Genomic DNA, 19,415 nt, shown 5'->3' on the forward strand with positions numbered 1-19,415 from the left:
GTTTCCATTTTACTAACCATGAACTTGGCTGCCACTGGGTGTTGTAGCTAGTCTCAGTCTCAAATACTGATTACCTACGCATGAGGAAGACGAAACAATGAATCGAAATGCTCAATCTAGAATTCTCTGGGATCGATCAAGGTTAATTTAAGAATATTGATTTATTCAGCAAAGAAAGAGGAGTAAAAAAAAATTACGTTTCTAATAGAATCAGACAAAGAAATTAGGAAAAAACAAACAAAAGCCCTGAACTTTACGTTGTCGTCTTCCTCCAGTAAGAAAATAACGCCAAACCCAACAGCTGTCCTCGACTACTAGTCTCTCTCTGTCACAGTCTCTGCATTTCCAAGCCTGAAAACTCCATTAAAGCCACTGGCCATTAGCCACCGACACCTCACTTACGGACGTTAAAACTATTAAATTTTTCCCTAATCCCTATTACGGAAACTGTTAATCCCACGCTCTAACCGCTGGGGATCCGTGCGAACGTGAAGAAGAAGTATGCCATTAATCCACCTTCCTCTGTTTCTGCAAATATCTCATAGCACTCTGAAATCTCAAAATACAATTTACCTACGCTTGAAGAAGACGAAACAGAATCGAAATGCTCGACTTGGGAATTCTCTGTAATTTGTATTTTATACTCATCCAATCATCAACTTGTCTCCCCCTTTCTAAAAGTTCAGGTTCAGAGAAAAGCTTCCTCGGTAATCGTTAATGAAAACTACAACTGAGGAAGGTTCTCACAAAATAGTAAATAAAAAACCCATTTTCCAATTGAAATTTGATTGAATCAGTCAATATTTATTGATTTTTGCTAAGAAATTTCATACATAAAATAAAGAAAGTAATATAATAAGCTTTAACTTTCGATAGAAAATGAAAATTTCTCCCTCGTTATTGCCAGTTCATTCTTCCGGGGAAACTGGCCTTTGGCTGATGTTTGAACCCCGAGAAAACAAAGTAGAAATTTCCCTTTCCATGTTTCACAAAAAAGTCTTTCTCAGCTTTTCTTTCCTTCTTCACCACCGTCGTGAAGGTAAGCTTTTTTTCTCCTCTCGGCGTTGGAAAATAAACAAATCACGAGGAAACAAACAGCATAGATTCCGTGAACTTTCCAGTTGGTCTTGGGCGGTTGATGCAGCACCGCTCTGTGAAACACCGTCGCGTAATAATGTAAGCCAACCGCCACACCCACCATCGTCTGGCCCAGGCCCAACAACTTCGAGCCCAATCCATTCTCCGTCGAGAACACCAAGATCAAGTACATCAACAATAGCAGAAGATACAACACGTACCCAAGCGTCTGCAACACCTGCAAGCACACATAGCTTGACTGGGATGTCGCGTAGAAGAACTTCAATGGCTCCAGCCCCGTCACTAGAGAAGATAGAGACAGAATAGTGAAGTAGATCGATAAGTAGACTTGAATGAAGATCAGTATCTTCTGGAGAGAGAAATAAGCTTTGATTCGATTGAAGATGAGTGAAACGAGGAGGAGAGGGACTAGAATGAAGACACAGGACAGTATGGAAGCAATTGTGGGTGCGTATTTGTTGCCCACTAAAGGTTTAAACCCTTTTGTGATTTCCTTGTTTGCTTGGACTAGATAAGCTCTGGAATTTGTTGAGATCCTCTGCAGATCTGGTATCAATTGCTGATGGAATTTAGAGGGAAGGTCTCTGAATTCTAAGACTAAATCGTCGTCTTCGTCTTGATCCATCCAGTAGGGCCTCGTTGGTTTCTGGATCTTTTTCTTCTGCTGGCTCTTTTCCTCTGTCAACTGCTTCTTGTCTGGGCTCTTAGATTTAGATTCACTAGATTGCTCCTTTGAAGAAGAAGAAGAAGAAGAAGAGCTTTTGGATTTGGATTCAGTACTGGATTGCTTCTTTGAAGGAGGACTTCCAGATTTGGACTCAATAGTACTTGGTTGTTTCTTGTCTGAGGTTTTGGATTTTGACTCGCCCGATTGCAACTTGTCTTGGGTTTTGGATTTAGCTTCACTGGATTTCTTCTCTGCGAGTGTTTGGGACTTCTTGGTGACAATGAGTTGGGAAGTTTTGTTCTTGGGGATAGTGGGTTTGAGCAGATCTGAATCTTTCTTGAGGGAAGTTGATTTGGGTTTGGTGGAATTTGAGCTTTTGGTGGTGGAATTGAGTTTTTTACTCAAGTTCTTGGTGAGGGTAGTGGTTTCAGCTGGCTTTTTTGTTGAATTCGTGGGAAGCTTGGGTTTGATGAGTTTGGTTTGGTTTTTGGTGGATAGATTAGGCTTGGTCTTCTTCTTAGGCTGCTCTTCTTCCCCCTCTTCCATCTCTAACATTTTCCTTCTACCCAGAAACCTTCTGCTTTGGGAGTCAGTTTCTGATAAGGCACAGACTAGAATGCTGGTGAATAGGAAGGAAACAAGGAAAAGAAGAAGCAACTTTCTGAAGCTGAAATACTGAAATGAAGCCATTTGGGAAATTGGGTTTTTGTCCTTGAGATGAGATCTAATGGGAACCCGGAGCTACAACCTATGCAGATAGAATTGGATCTGGGTTTTCATGGGAAGGGGATAGACAGCAGAACAGAGCAGAGCAGCGAAATAAGAATGGCAGAGAAGGTTTTATATTTATACCCAAAGTGAAGCCAGAAGGTGAGGTGATGGGTTGATTTATTGAGATGGAGATAAGGTAAATGATGGGAGCAGAGAAGGAGAAGACGAGGAAGAGACTCCGACGCGGTTTAACCGGTCCCATTGGCTGTAGCCATTCCTTCAAGTTCCAACATTTCACTCCGCTGTTTCACACTCCACACACTCCCACTGAGCAAACAGATCTACGAATAAACAAAGAAGGAAATGCTGTTCTTCTGGGTCCTTAATCCCATTATAATATTGGCATTAATTAAGCTGGGCCCAGTAATTAATTTAATCTGATCGGTAATCACAGTGATTGTTTTTAATCTTTGGGACCCTTTTGTCTACCTGACCTAAGAGTGCGAACCAATCATCTTCAAACTTTAGGAATCTAGAAGGAAGAATTTTGGTTGACAGCTGTGATTGTTGATTTCAGAATCTTGTATGATATCATCGACAGGTTTGAAAATTCGGATTGAGCCGATTCAACTCCAGATGAACCGGACTAAACAATTCTGTACGGAAATTAGGGTTTAGATTGATTTGATCCAATTTATTGTTTTTAAACCCTCATCACCAACCTGACATAATAGAGATCAAATTGATTTTTTTTTCTCACTTCAGTACAAAGAGGGAGCTTCGTTTGTTTGACTAATTGACTAGTATTTCCCAATCAATTCTAGAACTTATGTGACTTTTAGGGATCTCAATCTCGACCGTCAGATTTGATGTCTGCCATGATAATAAATTGAGTTGACTTATGTGGGCCCAGAACTCCTATTAAATGTGGATGGAGAGCTTTGGACAGACGTCCTAAGTCAAACTAACAAAAAAATGGGGGTTGGGAGCTCCATACGGAAGCGAAAATCACGGCAAATCACGGCGCTGAGTCACTTATGTGAGTCAAAATCTAGGGCTTCAAAGAGAGAATCGGTTCCAAATCGGTTTTCATCAATTTCAATCCGATTTTAGCTGAGTTAAATCAGAATCGATAAAGAATCAGTCACAATCAGCAATATTATACCCTAATCTTAGAAATGCAAAACAGTTGAAATCAGGATCGGCCTCAGCCAATTTTGATTCAAATCTATCAATTCGATGGATCTGATCCCAAGTTTTAAAACACTAGTTGAATCAGATCAAAATTGCTTACATCCAATTTACGATTCTTGCTTATAAAAATAATAATAATAAAATAAAAATAAATAAATAAAAATATTTCATAGGATTCATAACGATTTCAATTGATAATCAATGAAAACATATTTCTCTTCCTCAAACAATGCGTGTGAATGAGAGTGTCTTCAATTTAGTTTTAGTCCACAATATCATATAATGTTTTAGACAACTTTAATATCTTCAATTTAGTTTTAGTTCACTGTGTTAGATAAGGTCTTAGCCAATTCTAATATTGATAATGATACATATTGATCAGTATTAATCATTTTTGCCTTCAAATAAATCGATTCCAATATGGATTTTGACCTTTTTTTTTTTGGATAAATAAATAAATATAAATCCAAAATGAAGTAATCAACCAATGAGAGAAAAAAAAAAAACATTACAAGGTAAAGATGCTAATCAAATTTGGAACAACAACCCAAAGATACAAAAACCCTAAGATTTCTAAGAATAAAATGTGCAAGATATCTTCGAGCATTTAGAGATATTTTTGAGACATTATGTTTTCCAATTGATTGAGCAAAGAAAATAAATGACAAATCTAATACCATCAACATGGATCTAATACAATTAGGTATCAATGTCAATGTTAATCAATTCCGATAAGGATCAGCTGATATAATCCCCTACCGACTCCTAAAACCCTAGTCTTCAATCCTTCATCAGGGGAGAGATCTCTCACCCTATGATCTATGATGATGAATTCATTCATTCCCGAAACATTATTAATGGACGGTAATAATTGAGACATGAAAAAGATGCGTGGCTTGGATTATGCATGAGGGTGTGATTAACGTACGGTTATGATTGAGACATGAAAAAGATGTGTGATTCTGGGATTACGGCATGAGGTGTCGGTAGAGAGTATGGATGGGGAGTAGACAACAATGGGGGCCCACCCATTAGGAATTTCCTTTTCCTACTCAGAGGCCCGTGATGTGGACCCAAACTGGTTAGTACTTAATACTGAGAAGTCCAAATTGACCCAAGCTATGATTGTACTTAGTGAATACAAAACCCTAAAAACTGTAAAAGCAGCATCAGGATTTGTCTAGTTGGTACGCTTCTGGTCGATCTTTTGAGCTGTTGAATTGTTAGATACTACTTACAAGTTCGGATTCGGTGATTATTAAATAATTTTGTTGTTTTAATCTCTACGGTGCTCGTGCTCGTTATCTGATTGGACAATAACTTATTAGTTACAATATTTTCACTAAGGCTGCGTTTGTTTGGGCATAAAACAACCGGTAAAACAAATTTTACTGTAAAATTATATTTTCCATTGTTTGTTTTGTCTTTTGGAACTTTTTCATTTGGTAAAATTTTACCAAAATGTACACATTTACCGGAAAAGAGGCCAACAAATTTTATGTCCAAAACGACCGAGAAACAGCTCGTAAAATAATGCTCGATAAAATCGAGAAAAAAAAAAAAAAACGATGCGAGTTCCCCGATGGGAGAGACGATGGGTTTGTAGTCGGGACGTCGTCAACAACATTCGTTCAAGCAGACACTCACACCTTTAGAGAGCTCGTGCAGAAACTCACCGGTGCCGGGGACGATTTGCAGAAAAAGCTTCCAATAACACTTCCACAGCGAGATTCTCTTCAAGATTGTCACTTTCTAGTGACATCGTAGCGCCTTGACGATCAGCTTTCAAGCTTCAAGAGAGGAGACAGCACATGAGAAAGCTCGAAATCAAGCTCGGCCTTACTTCGATTTGAAGCCTACCTTACTCACCCCAACAAATCAAAACCCAAACCCACCTGGCCATGTCGCCGGTCCCGAGTCTAGTGACCCCACTTGGCTCTGACACTTTGTCGTCCTCTGTTCAGGTTTCTGGGTTTCTGAGTTGCTGGCTCTTATTCTTCGACTCTGATTTCTCACTAGTCAATTTCTTTGTTGGTCTTCTTTGAAAGAGAACTTTAGTGGTGGAAATGTATGGCAAAGTACGGAATTTCTTGGCTTTTACGCTTGGAATTCGATCTAGGTTTCTAAAAGTATATTATCTTTTGTTTCAATCGAGCAAACCTAACCAACAAAGTTATAGCCTAAATGATCAAACCATCTCTCTTTCACCACTTTACTAATATTTCTTTGAAAAAAAAAAAAAATTGGGAGGCTTAAACTCTCGAAGGTGTGAGTGTCTGCTTGAATGATGGGTTTTCTGTGAGGGATTTCATCGAATAATATATAGTTGATATGAATAACTTTACAGTGAGCATATCTTTAAATGCACCTTGGGAGATCACATTTTACCTCTTGCAAAATAAATGTTGGAAAATGTTTCAACATGTAAAATTGTACAAGTAAAATTTGTCCACGTAAAATATTCGCATGTACGATTTTACATTAAAACAAATAGAGCCTAATTTTTTTTAATGAGTAAAATAAATAAAATATAAAAATAAAAATAAAAGGTCACAAGGTCAAAAGGTCAAAAGGTCAAAAGGTCAAAAGGTCAAAAGGTCAAAAGGTGGAATACAAACCAAATCAGTGAGAAACTAAAAAATGCCACAAAACCTTAGACAAGGCAATGAAAAGTAAAAAACAAAGACTAACAAATGGCCAACCACAAACAACTTTCATATTCACCGAAACGGAAATGGAACGAGACAAATCTTAGGTGGTGACTCCTTTCAGTATAAATGCCATGACTATTTAAGTAGTCAATTTTTTTTAGGATGTTTCGAAAATGCCTTGGAATGATATAGAAGGTAGGTTAGAGAAAGAAGGGGCTCTCAATTGCAATGAGATTCCAAGGTGAGGAAAAAACCATTTAAAGAAAGAACAATAATAAAGCAGCTCCAATAATCGATCGTAACATAAATCTAATGGATTTTTCTCGATTTAAAGTTTTGAACATGGCTCAACTCTCTCTCCAAACAAAATATAAATGTTGTAGCTCGTAAGATTTGGCATTGTGATTGGGTTCTTGTGTCATCATTAATTCTCACCTAATAATTTAAAAATCGAAACCTAGCCTACCCAATTTGTTCAAAATTTTTAGGGTTAGATATTTTTAATAGATTTTGGCCAATTCTTGATTAATCCAAATCCCAATTGTATAGGGTAATAATATTCCCTTTTCCCATGGCAATCGAAGGGTTAGATCTTGTTGAGGAGACTCTTTTCATCGCCATGAAACTAGGTCCTACTACATATGGAAAAAAGTTTTCATACTAGTGTATTATTGCCTTCTCATATAAGTTTTATTATTTCACTCTCCTACTCTGATCATGTGGAATCAAACCATATAGATGATTATGTTCTTTGCACTAGCATTGATGTGGTGTGAAAGATTGTCTACACCATGTGGCCATGGATAATTTTCTCTAATTTTGTATCTTGGAAAAAGAAGTTTGCTTGATGGTGTGGTTCCCACGTCAAATCACGAAGGGAGATGGAATAACTGCCCCAACCTTGTAAATGTAATAAATCATGTCTTTATTGATGTTCCAACATACACTGTGATTGGCCCATATTGGCCCATAAACTATCCTAGGACCATACTGCCAGGTAGACCGAGAACCTTCACAAAAATCCTCCTTTTCTCCTCTAAAAGACAAAGAGAGTATGTAAGCGTTTTAAGTTCATGACCGTCGGTGGTCATCACTATCACATCACTTTATGGCCTTTAGTGTGTCACCGTGTTGAGGGAAGCACATCAACTTAAAAAAGATTGATGAGACATGCAAAGATGTAAAGGGTTCTACTATGCGGCTAGATTGATTAGTGATTCCTTTTTATTTAAAGAAAAAAAAAATTGATATATATCATAGGGGGAAGGGTTTGCTACATAGTTGCATGGTCCCAGCCTTTGCACTAACGTGGGACAAACGAAGGGGCACGAGAGCATATAATAGGAGGGTAAGGACGGTTATTTTGCCTCCTCATATGTGGGTGTAAGGGAATGCGATTGGATATCGTTCTTTTTCTCGTCTTGTTAATATGATCAATTATCCCGCCATAGTGAAGAGATCATCAATCTTGGTCCCCTTGATCACCCTTCTCTTGAACATGAACTAATCGAGAGAGATGAACCCACACCACATTTTTGAACCATAGAATCGAAACCCCCAACTAGAGATGGAATCCTAGAACCTAAACAACTTAGTTGAGAGCTCTCTGAACAAAAAAGGACACATATTCTAAAGTTTGGTTCAATCAACTACCCCTAGTTTAAGGACATATATTTCATGTATGTCCATTAGGGGTGTCAATTATGAATCTGCACCAATAGGCTTGATCAAGCCCGGCATGATTATGGCCCGACTTGGATCAGCCTGATTAATAAACATGTTGGGCTTAAACGGTTGTTCACGATGTAAGTAGCTAGCCCGTCGGGTGACTGACCGAAATGACACCTTTATATGTTCGGCTTGAACCGACTTGTTGTTGCTGGACCCAGCCCGACCCCCTTTAATACTACATAAAATTAATACTTTGCCACAATTAGTAAGAAACAAATAAAGCTTTCTTACACTTTGCTTTGTAATAGAATTTAATTTAACTAAGCTTTATTTTGTAAGTTGTAAAGGTCATATTCTATTATTTTTCTTTGTAAGAACAACCATATTCTCATATCATTTCTCTTTTTTATTAAAGATTTACCTCACATATTTATGGGCATTCAACCAACTTAAGGAAAGAATATTAGGGCATGCATGTTTAGAGTATGTTTAGACTTAAATAGGTCCATAGCCCGGTTAAGGCCCGATTAAGACCCGTTTAAGGAAGCCCAATTAAAGCCCAACATCGATCGATCCGATTATGAACCGTACCATGCCCCCCAAAGCTAGACTCGTTTACTTAAATGGATGTTCACGGTGTAAGGCTTTTAAGTGGTCAAACCTGATTAAGCCTGACTGAGATTGACCCAATCCGACCCAACCGATTGAAACCCCTAATGTCCACAAATGTATATCAGTACTTTAACGAATGTTATACATTCTCACAAATTTGAGTAAGGACAAGGAGTAGACAATTTATATAGAAAAAACCATGAAAAATGGATAGCTTAGATCTATTTTGTTACTTTCAAAAAGTGTCACAAGCAATGGTTAATTACACCGATAACTACCAACAAAATTATGAAAAAAAGATTACCCCGACATCTGTGTGCAAATTCTTACACACGTCCTCTTACATTTTCCTATGTACTCCACTCTCTTCTCTCTAAAACTTTCCACTGAATGAATAGATTTGCCACCCCTCATTGATGGAAACTACACCTTAGCATCCTATCTCTCTCCCAAAATTTATTTATGATGTTGAAATTGGTCCTACAGGCATCAACCAGCCCATGTTAGTTGCTCCTGTTCTTTGTGGGAATTTAAGATGGACAAAGGTGGAATGGTCCTTACATGTGGGTCTTAACGTCACTTGCCATATCATATATATAATTTTTTTTTTTTTGGTCAAATGATAATTCCTCTCATCTCATAACTTGTCCCAACACTCAACCCCCACATGAGGTAGGACCGTAGGATCCAATCTTTCTAGTCTCCACCCTCCATTAACAGCTTGAGACCTTACATACTTGCATTTATATTGTGGGTTTTTTATGCAGATACAATGTGAATTGAAAGAGATGCTGAAGTACTTTGTTTTTAATCATTATAAAGAGCATACACTTGCAGTGTTGCCATTAATTCTTTTGTTAATATGTACCAGCATGTGATCCCTTTCCTAATGACTAAACTATTTCTGCCTGCTCTAAAAAGGTTCATTAATGGGTACTGGACAAATTAAGTGAAAGAACTGTGAACAAAGTGGTCTGACTAGGTAATCCTGAAGTTACCCAGATCAGTATGAACCCATATGGAGACATTTATTAGAAGCTCAGAACTGAATTCAAACTTGAACTTCCTATAATTTTTGTCAGCTCCAGGAGGTTTTTTGGGAAACTGCAAATGCAGTAATTAAATGAGGGGTGAAGAGAAGGCCGGTACTGCAATTACTAAACTTCTACTGTGATTGATTTATGGGCTGGAACTAAAAACTTCTTTCATGGAAGTAAATTTTGGACTTTTCTGCTCATATGGGTCTCCAGGTCCAGCAGGATTGGGAGTTTTAAATGGGGATAGTGAGTTTGGTTCATTACTTATGCAGACTTGTTCGTCCACTGAGAACAAGCAGAAGTAATCAGGGACGGAAGGTTGGTGGATAGAACGATTAGAGGATTGACATTGCCAATCTTAGGATTGCACTAAAAACGTTGTGATTTCGGCTTCTCTCTAATTCTAATTAATCTATCAAATTTTGTCTAATTTTCTTCGTACGCGTCACACCACTATAATCACTCCTACTAACCTACTGCCATCAAAGAGTGCAGAGAAAGGATACACGCAAATCCCTTTTCTCTGATAAAAGGGATTGTGGCTCACGCTATGAGGGATCTCCTGCCCGTACGGATACCTTCACCTACGGTGTATGTATGACACATGTCCTTTTTAATGCTATCAAGAGTGCACATGAAGGGTATTTATGACATATAAAGCCACGTGTCATACATGCAGCTCAGGGGAGGATATATAGAGACTCTTGATTTGCCTCAACTTGATATCCCACACTCTCTTCCTTTCTACTGTGGTTGCTTTCGGAGTTCTCTGATCTGATAATGGCGTCACCTGGAGAGAACCCTTCCCATAATATGTCGCAGCTTTCTGAAATCTCCACATCCGCGGCTCTTTCCGAGCGGATAGAATCCCTTTTTTCCTCAAAACTCCCTTTGCCGTCTCTTGAGGTCCAGCCCGTGTTCATTCCGGAGTCCATGCTTCAACATGTAAAGGCCCAGCTTCGTTACTCTCGTGTGGGATGGGTTTGTGACAATGTCGAGGTTGGTATCCGTGAACCCCGACCAATGTTCTCTGGAACAGAGCTACCGAGGCCTGTAAATGTTGAGGCGATTCATATCGTTGATGAGGCTAAGGATCGGTTTATCGTCAATTTCACTACCCCTAGAGATATGCATGTAGTGCTCTGTTAGATCAAACACCAAGAAACACGAATAATAAAGAGACAATAGATCTGTACGACACAGAGATTTAACGAGGTTCACACAACAGGGTGGTGTGCTACGTCCTCGGGCGAAGAAGAAGATGATTCACTATACAGAAGAGATATTACACCCTAGCAGCGGGGAGAAAAAACTCGCTCTGAAACCTTAGCTGCGTGAAAACCTTATAATACAATGACTTTCTCAATAAGCAACAGATCACAGATCTCAGAAAAATTTCCATTCGGATCGCCACCAAAATATGTCGGATCGAGTCAATCTTCAAAACGGGTCAAGAATTCGAGACAAACTTAAAAAATCTCCACCTTCCCTTGAATTCTCCTCCAATAGATAAACAAATAGCTAATATCTTCATCTTCTCCAATAGCCCTCCAAAGGACTGAACTCAAACACAACAAACACCAAGTAAGTTCAAGGAATGCTCGAACTTACCAACACATAAATGCTTAGTCAACATATCACCTGGATTGTCTTCAGTACAATCTTTAACACTTGAATATTACCTTGAGCAATTATCTCTTTTATGAAATGATACCGAACATCAATGTGCTTTGTTCTCTCATGATACATTGAATCTTTAGTCAAGTGAATAGCACTATGGCTATCACAATGGACAACAGTCACCCTATGATCCATGTTGAGTTTTCCCAACAAACCTCTAAGCCAAATAGCTTCTTTAATTGCCTCAGTCACTGCCATATACTCTGCTTTAGTGGTAGATAATGCAACTGTAGCTTGTAAAGTAGCTTTTCAACTAACCGTACTTCCTCCAAGAGTAAATACATAGCCTGTGAGTGACCTTCTCTTGTCAAGATCACCTGTATAATTTGAATCAACATAACCAGATAAACTATCACCATTCCTCCCAAACTCCAAACAAACACCAGAGGTCCCTTTCAAGTACCTAAGTATCCATTTCACTGCTTCCCAATGAGCTTTACCTGGACATGACAAATATCTGCTCACCACACTGACAACTTGTGAAATGTCAGGACGAGTGCAAACCATAGCATACATAACGGAGCTAACTGCACTAGAGTATTGAACACATGACATGTACTCCACCTTTTCATCTGTCTTAGGTGATAGAGCAGTTGAAAGTCTAAAATGAGATATAAGAGGAGTAGTTACAGGTTTAACATCTTTCATGCCAAAACGATTCAATATCTTCTCAGTGTACTTTTGTTGAGATAGCCACAGCTTCCCTGATTTTCTATCCCTCTTGATCTCCATACCAAGGATCTTCTTTGCTGCCCCCAAATCTTTCATCTCAAATTCAGAACTTAATTGTTCCTTCAACCTATTTACCTCATTCCTATCTTTTACTGAAATCAACATATCATCAACATAAAGCAACAAATATATGAATGGCCCATCAGAGAGCTTTTTGAAATAAACACAACAGTCATATTGACACTTGGAGTATCCAAAACTAGCCATAACTGAATCAAACCTTTTATACCATTGTCTAGGAGACTGTTTTAAACCATATAGGGACTTCTTCAACAAGCATGCATGGTCCTCCTTACCTTCAATAACAAACCCTTCAGGTTGATGCATATAAATCTGTTCTTCTAGTTCACCATGCAAGAATGTTGTTTTCACATCAAGTTGCTCTAACTCTAAATCATGCATAGCAACTAAAGCAAGTAAGACACGAATAGAACTATGCTTAACAACATGTGAGAAAACATCATTAAAATCAATTCCTTGTACCTGACTGTAGCCCTTTGCAACCAACGTGCCTTGTACCTAGCATCTTCAACACCTGAGGCAGATTCCTTCTTCTTGAAGACCCATTTGCAACCAATAATTTTCTTCCATGTTCTCGGCTTCACAAGCTCCCAAGTCTGATTTTTATGAAGAGATTCCATCTCCTTATTCATGGAAATCAACCATTTTGTAGAATCAATTGAAGCAACAACTTCAGAATATGTTGCAGGCTCACTATTTTCAATTGTATCTGCAACAGACAATGCATAAGCAATAAATTCAGCATGCCCATACTTTTGTGGTTGTCTAATATTCCTCCTTGGTCTATCCTTGGCAATGCTATACCGCTCTTCTTCTTGATTCTCTTGAGCATCATCTCTTTCAGTAAAAGTAGGCAACTGGACTAAAGTAGATTGTGCTTTGTTTGAAGATGAACCACCAATTTCAAACTCCACCTTCTCTCTAGATTTTTCTTCACCTTCATCACAATGAATAGGAGCTTCTTTCCTAGGATGCAACATAGCAGATTCATCAAAAGTAACATCTCTGCTAATAAGAAATTTTGGAGACTTTGGATCGGAACACCACAACCTGTATCCTTTCACTCCAGATCCATATCCAAGAAAAATGCATTTCTTAGCCCTAGGTTCCAACTTCCCTTCATTTACATGTGCATAAGCAGGACATCCAAATACTTTTAAATTTGAGTAGTCTGCAGGTTTACCTGACCAAACTTCTTTTAGAGTCTTGCACTCAATAGTTGTGCAAGAAGATCGATTCACCAACAAGGTTACTGTGTTAATTACTTTTGCCCAGAACTCCTTGCCCAATCCTGCATTTGATGACATACACCTTGCCTTTTCTAACAAGGTTCTATTCATACACTCTGCCACTCCATTCTGCTGGGGTGTTTTAACAACTGTATGGTGTTTTACAATACCTTCATTTTTGCAGAACTTATTAAAGTCACCTTCACAAAACTCTAGGCCATTATCGGTTCTCAACCTTTTAATTTGTTTCCCGATCTGCTTCTCAAGTAAATTCTTCCACTTTTTGAAAGTGACAAATACTTCATTTTTGTGCTTCAAGAAATAGACCCAAACCTTCCTAGAGAAATCATCAATGAAAGTAAGCAAGTATCTTGCACCAGCCCCCTTTGAAGCAACCCTGGAGGGCCCCCATAGGTCTGAATGAATGTAGTCCAAAGTTCCCTTGGTCTTGTGAATAGCAGTACTGAAACTAACTCTTTTCTGCTTCCCAAACACACAATGCTCACAGAACTCCATTGCTCCTGTACTCGGACCACACAACAAACCCCTTTTACTTAATGATGCCATCCCTCTTTCACTCATATAGCCTAACCTCATGTGCCATAAATTTGTGACATCTGATTCAGACATAGATGATGAAGCTGCTGCAACAGACCCAGTGACTGTAGTATCCTACAACACATACAAACTGCCAACATTGATTCCTTTCAACAATAAGAGAACACCCTTGCTGATCTTCATGACTCCACCTTCAGCTGTATACTTGCACCCATTTGAATCAAGAGTGCGTAAACTAATGAGATTCTTCTTCAAATAAGGGACATGCCTGACATTGGACAAGGTTCTGACAATGCTGTCATACATCTTGATATTGATCATTCCCATTCCAATAGTCTTACAAGAAGCATTATTTTTCATCAACACAACTCCACCTCAAACTGATTCATATGTGGAGAACCATTCACGATTGGGACACATATGGTAGGAACAACCAGAGTCAAGAATCCATTCATCTTGTGATTTAACTTTATCATCAGTCACCAAAAGCATATCAGACTCACTCTCATCTTCAGCAATACTAGCTTCTGTAGAATCATCCCTTTTCTGTTGATTTTGAGCACCACCACTTGCCTTCTGCTTATTTAAAAGTTTATAGCATTCAGATTTAATATGTCCCTTTTTCTTACAGTAATTGCAGGTTAAATTCTTGTGCTTAGATTTTGATCTAGCATTCTTTTTGTCACCATCTGAACCCCTTTCATTCGTTTTCCCTCTAGCTACCAAACCAACACCATCAGATTTATTGGTAGTTGTCAACTCATCATCAATCTTCTGCTTACTTTGCAGATTCTTTTTGACATCCTCAATAGAGATTGTCTCTCTACCATAAATCATGGTATCCCTAAAATGCTTATAAGATGGAGGCAGAGAACATAACAATAATAGGGTCAAATCTTCATCATCTATTTTAATATCTATCATTTTCAAATCAGTAACAATAGAATTGAACTCAGATATATGTGATTTAATAGAAGTACCTTCACCCATATGAAGGGTATATAGTTGTTGCTTCAATCTCAACCTATTGGTGAGGGATTTGGTGAGGTAAAGGTTCTCTAACTTCACCCATAACTCTGCAACCGTTTTCTCTGAGAGAACTTCCTGTAGAACATCATCATTCGAAAGACACAACTGAATAGCTGAAATGGCTTTATCATCCAAATCGCTCCAATCATCATTGGACATAGTTGCAGGTTTCTTCACCTTCCCAAATAGGGTTTTTTTCAAACCCTGCTGCGTGAGAACAATCATCATTCGAACCTACCATATAATAAAATTGATGTTGCCGTCAAACCTATCAATATTGTATTTCGTTGAAGCCATGGATCGAAGTAACCCAGACCTCTGATGCCAGTTTGTTAGATCAAACACCAAGAAACACGAATAATAAAGAGACAATAGATTCGTACGACACAGAGATTTAACTAGGTTCACACACCAGGGTGGTGTGCTACGTCATCGGGCGAAGAAGAAGATGATTCACTCTGCAGAAGAGAGATTACACCCTAGCAATGGCAAGAAAAAACTCGCCCTGAAACCCTAGCTGCGTGAAAACCCTAGAATACAATGATTTTCTCAATAAGCAACAGTACATTATATATACTCCAAAATTGTGGGTCGACCCATAGGGTCGCGATCGATTCGGTCGAACCATACCACGGGAGCTACGCCCCCGCACCCCCATACGAGATCAGTGATGGGCTCTGGGCTTGGGCCTATCGGCCCAACCCCTCTGCTTCCATCACAGATCTCAGAAAAATTTCCATTCGGGTTGCCACCAAAATATGTCGGATCGGGTCAAGAATTCGAGACAAACTTAACATGCTCTTTTCTTAACCATGGACTTATCAAGGTCATATTGTAGTTCTTAATCCATGGAACCCTGATGTTCCTGCACATCAAGTGCCTTTCACTCATGCTTTTATGTGGGTTCAGTTGCACAAACTACATTGGATGTTTAATGATTACGATATTTTAGCTTCTGTGTTTTCAAGCACCGGAACATGGCTGAATATAGAGTGCCCAGTTGGGTCTTTCAGGTACATATTCCCACCGGCGGCGAGGATGCTCATTCCCTTATCGGAAGCAATTATCTCCACCGTATGTGTAAATCTTGGCAGTTCCGGAGAGCATGTCTTGGTTCAGTTTTCTTACGAGAACAGACCCATGTCATGTGCTCTAACTGTTTGAGAATTGGTCACCGAAGCATCATAAAGTGCCCGTTCAAGCCACGCCAAGAATTTCTAAATGCGGCCTTAAGTTTCGAGGCCACTGAGCGCCTCCTTCCTGTTGCTGCCACTTGTCTGCAAAGATCGAGCCTTATTACAGAGGTTTGCGATATATATGATGAGGTTTTTCGGGGTATGAAGGTGGAAAGTGCAGTTCTGACTAATGAACAATCAACAAAGAGGTAATGTCCTGTTCTCATCAGTGATGAGAAAGATGGAATTGATCCATTCCTTTTTATACGTTTGGCAAGCATCTATGAACTTCAGCTGCCAACTGGCAACCCCATGCAACCTATTCAAATCCCCACTTTCCAGCATCACGAGGGACAAAACCCCACATCTCCTCCTCCTGAACCACATGGCATAGGTGTCCAGTCCAAACCCACTAAGTCTTCCTCTTCTTCTTATCTTGACACTATTTCACCGGGACATCTTGCTGCTGAGATGGAAGTGTAGAGCATAGGTAAGGGTGATGGAGCAGAACCGAAGGTCGACGGTTTGATCCCAATCGTAGAGCATTGTCAACAAGACGAACCCATACCTGTAATCGCTACTGTGGGCACTTTATCCACCCCAACCAGTACTTTTCAAAAAAAGAACTTCTCTCGGCGAAATCGAGGAACAGAAATGCATTGAAGGAGCTCCAAGTGCGATGGAACTTGAGCATGGCAAAAAGAAACAAAAGACTCTTTCTCCGAACTCTGAGGCTTTGGTGGTTGGCCAGATTCAACCATCCCAGCAGCCTTGATTGCCGAAGAGATTAACTGTCGAGGGATTAGTCGCTCCTCGGCAGAAAGATAGCTGTGTTCTCTCACAGAATCGCACAGACCAATTTTGTGGTTTCTATACGAAACCAAATCAGCGTCAGCCGACTTCCATTCTCTTTGTCGCAGACTTGATTTTAATCACTTTTCTGTGCTGCTGCTACTAACATGGCAGGAGGTCTTCACCTTTTCTGAAAATATTGTGTTAGATCAAACACCAAGAAACACGAATAATAAAAAGACAATAGATCCGTACGACATAGAGATTTAACGAGGTTCATACACCAGGGTGGTGTGCTACGTCCTCGGGGGAAGAAGAAGATGATTCACTATGCAGAAGAGAGATTACACCCTAGCAGCGACGAGGAAAAACTTGCCCTGAAACCCTAGCTGCGTGAAAACCCTAGAATACAATGACTTTCTCAACAACCAACAGTACATTATATATACTCCAAAATCATGGGTCGACCCATCGGGTCACGATCGATCCAGTCGAACCATACCGTAGGGGCTACGACCCCACACCCCCATACGAGATTAGTGATGGGCTCCAGGCTTGGGCCTATCGGCCCAACCCCTCTACTTCCATCATAGATCTCAGAAAAATTTTCATTCGGGTCGTCACCAAAATATGTCAGATCGGGTCAATCTTCAAAATGGGTGAAGAATTCGAGACAAACTTAACAGATTGTTTACTGGTGGATTTAGTTCATGGAGCTTCCATTCGGTGGTGACTTCTACATCTTCTCAGACATGGTTATTTATAGTGGTTAATTATTTGAGCCCCAACCCAAGTATTCTCTCCACCTTCTGATCCCATCTATCGACAAGCTTTGGCTTTTACTTGGAAGAAAAAATGTGGGAGCAGAAATCCAGAATCAATTGGACCAACTTCGGTGGCTCTAATACAGGTATTTTCATCTTAATATTCGTAAGAGGAGAGTACAAAACAGAACTGTATCACTAAATCATCACTGCTTGAATCTTTTAGAGAGGGAAGATATTGCCATTGCATTTCATACTCACTTTCAATAGATTTATACTTTGATGCCCTATTGATGATGATAATTTTGCTCTCATTAGAGGTTGAGTCTCAAAGGAAGGTTACGACTACCATTTGAAATAGCCAGTGACTAGCGAGGAACTCAAGTGAACTGTTATGAATATGCCAGCTCTAAAGGCCCCAGGTCCATAGGGGTACTCAGGGATCTTCTTCCACAAGGTATGGGGTACCATAGGCCAGCTATACTTAGTTTTTGCAAATGAATTGATTCTTTTTGTTAGAGCAATTATCCAAGAATCTATAGTCTTTCCGTATATATTGAAGGCTTATTGTACTCATTTGGATCAAGCTCTTACCCTTCAAGCAATTTTACTCATTGCATCTTGAGGCTGGAAATCTGTTGGTATAAAGAGCTTTTCAACTTGTGGGCCGACCCTTGGATTCTAGGCTTTCACCTTCTTTAATTAGCCCTATATCCTTTTGTATCCAATACGCCACCTAGTGTAACAGAATTGATTGACATCTTCTCTGGAACCTTGAGAAGGCTAACATTATTATGCATTGGTGGCAATAAGATCTGCCAGCATCAATTCTCTCAATTCCTCTTTCTATCAATGAAGAGGAAGATGTATAAATTATTATCTACGACCTCCAAAGTGGTCGTTTACTGTTTCTTAAGCATTTCTCTTGACCTTAGAGGAGGATTCATCACCTCAGATTAATCCATTTTAGTCAGGAAAACATGGCATATCAGGACTGCCCCTTGAGTTTTTCTATGCAACTCCCTTTTAGACAAAGTTCCTCGTCGGGGTCTGCTCAATGAATGGGGATTCTAACTCGACTGTCAATTTCCTCTGTGCTAAGTTTTGCATCGGCTCTGTCCAAATGTTGATGGCTCTTGTCTTGATCTCCAGGTCATGCAGGTTCGGGTGGAGTTTTTTTGAGGACTATGTGGGGATATACATATTCTGATGTGGTAGAAGCTCTGGCAGCTAAACATGCTCTTCAAATTGCAGTTCATTGAGGCTACGTGCAGCTTGTTCTTGAAGGAGAAGACTCACTACCGATGGTAATCAATGTCATCGACACGATTGCTCAAGATCCACAGCAACTGATCACTAATATCATCTCAGATTGTTTTTCTTTTTGTTTGAATCCTTCCCATGTTAGCTTTTAGGCAGGATAACTTTGCAGCAAATTCCATGATCCCCCTCCCCACTTATCTCCTTTTTTGTATTATGACCTACGTAAATCCTCCTTACCTCGTTCTGTTTGGCGTTAAATGAAGTCTCTTAAATTTTATAAACTAAAATGAAGATCATGAAGATCGATAAGCATGCACGACAAACACTACAAAAACACGTTTTAGGCATACCTGAATCCATGGCTGAAGAATAAGAACTCCTCAATGTCTTCTTGTATGCTCCTCGTACAACACGATCAATGTTGGTATGGTCTACCCTCTTTCCCTTTTGCTTTTGGTCGTTAGCCTCACTTAATGGGTCAGTGATAACTATATATAAGGGTGAGGGTAGGGACCGACCCTGTAAAGAAAT

The 19,415-nt window shown here is 39.4% G+C and overlaps 1 protein-coding gene and 1 long non-coding RNA gene across 2 annotated transcripts; one reads left to right on the plus strand and one right to left on the minus strand.

The window, feature by feature from the left end:
* Nucleotides 1–783: 783 nt before the first annotated feature.
* Nucleotides 784–2,814, minus strand: LOC122088369 (uncharacterized protein F59B10.2-like). The gene has a single exon (XM_042657622.1). The coding sequence runs from the start codon at nucleotides 2,453–2,455 to the stop codon at nucleotides 1,004–1,006; it is 1,452 nt and encodes a 483-aa protein (XP_042513556.1). The 5' UTR covers nucleotides 2,456–2,814; the 3' UTR covers nucleotides 784–1,003.
* A 14,733-nt stretch (nucleotides 2,815–17,547) lies between these two features.
* Nucleotides 17,548–19,171, plus strand: LOC122088909. Its single transcript, XR_006143184.1, has 3 exons — nucleotides 17,548–17,767; nucleotides 17,940–18,078; nucleotides 18,774–19,171. It is a non-coding gene; the product is annotated as an uncharacterized LOC122088909 (long non-coding RNA).
* Nucleotides 19,172–19,415: the final 244 nt, after the last annotated feature.

This window comes from Macadamia integrifolia, chromosome 2 (genome assembly GCF_013358625.1).
Source record: "Macadamia integrifolia cultivar HAES 741 chromosome 2, SCU_Mint_v3, whole genome shotgun sequence".
Lineage (NCBI taxonomy): Eukaryota > Viridiplantae > Streptophyta > Magnoliopsida > Proteales > Proteaceae > Macadamia > Macadamia integrifolia.

Excerpts from the sequence above, each read along its gene's own strand:
- LOC122088369 (XM_042657622.1), bottom strand. The coding sequence starts at position 2,455 with ATGGCTTCATTTCAGTATTTCAGCTTCAGAAAGTTGCTTCTTCTTTTC.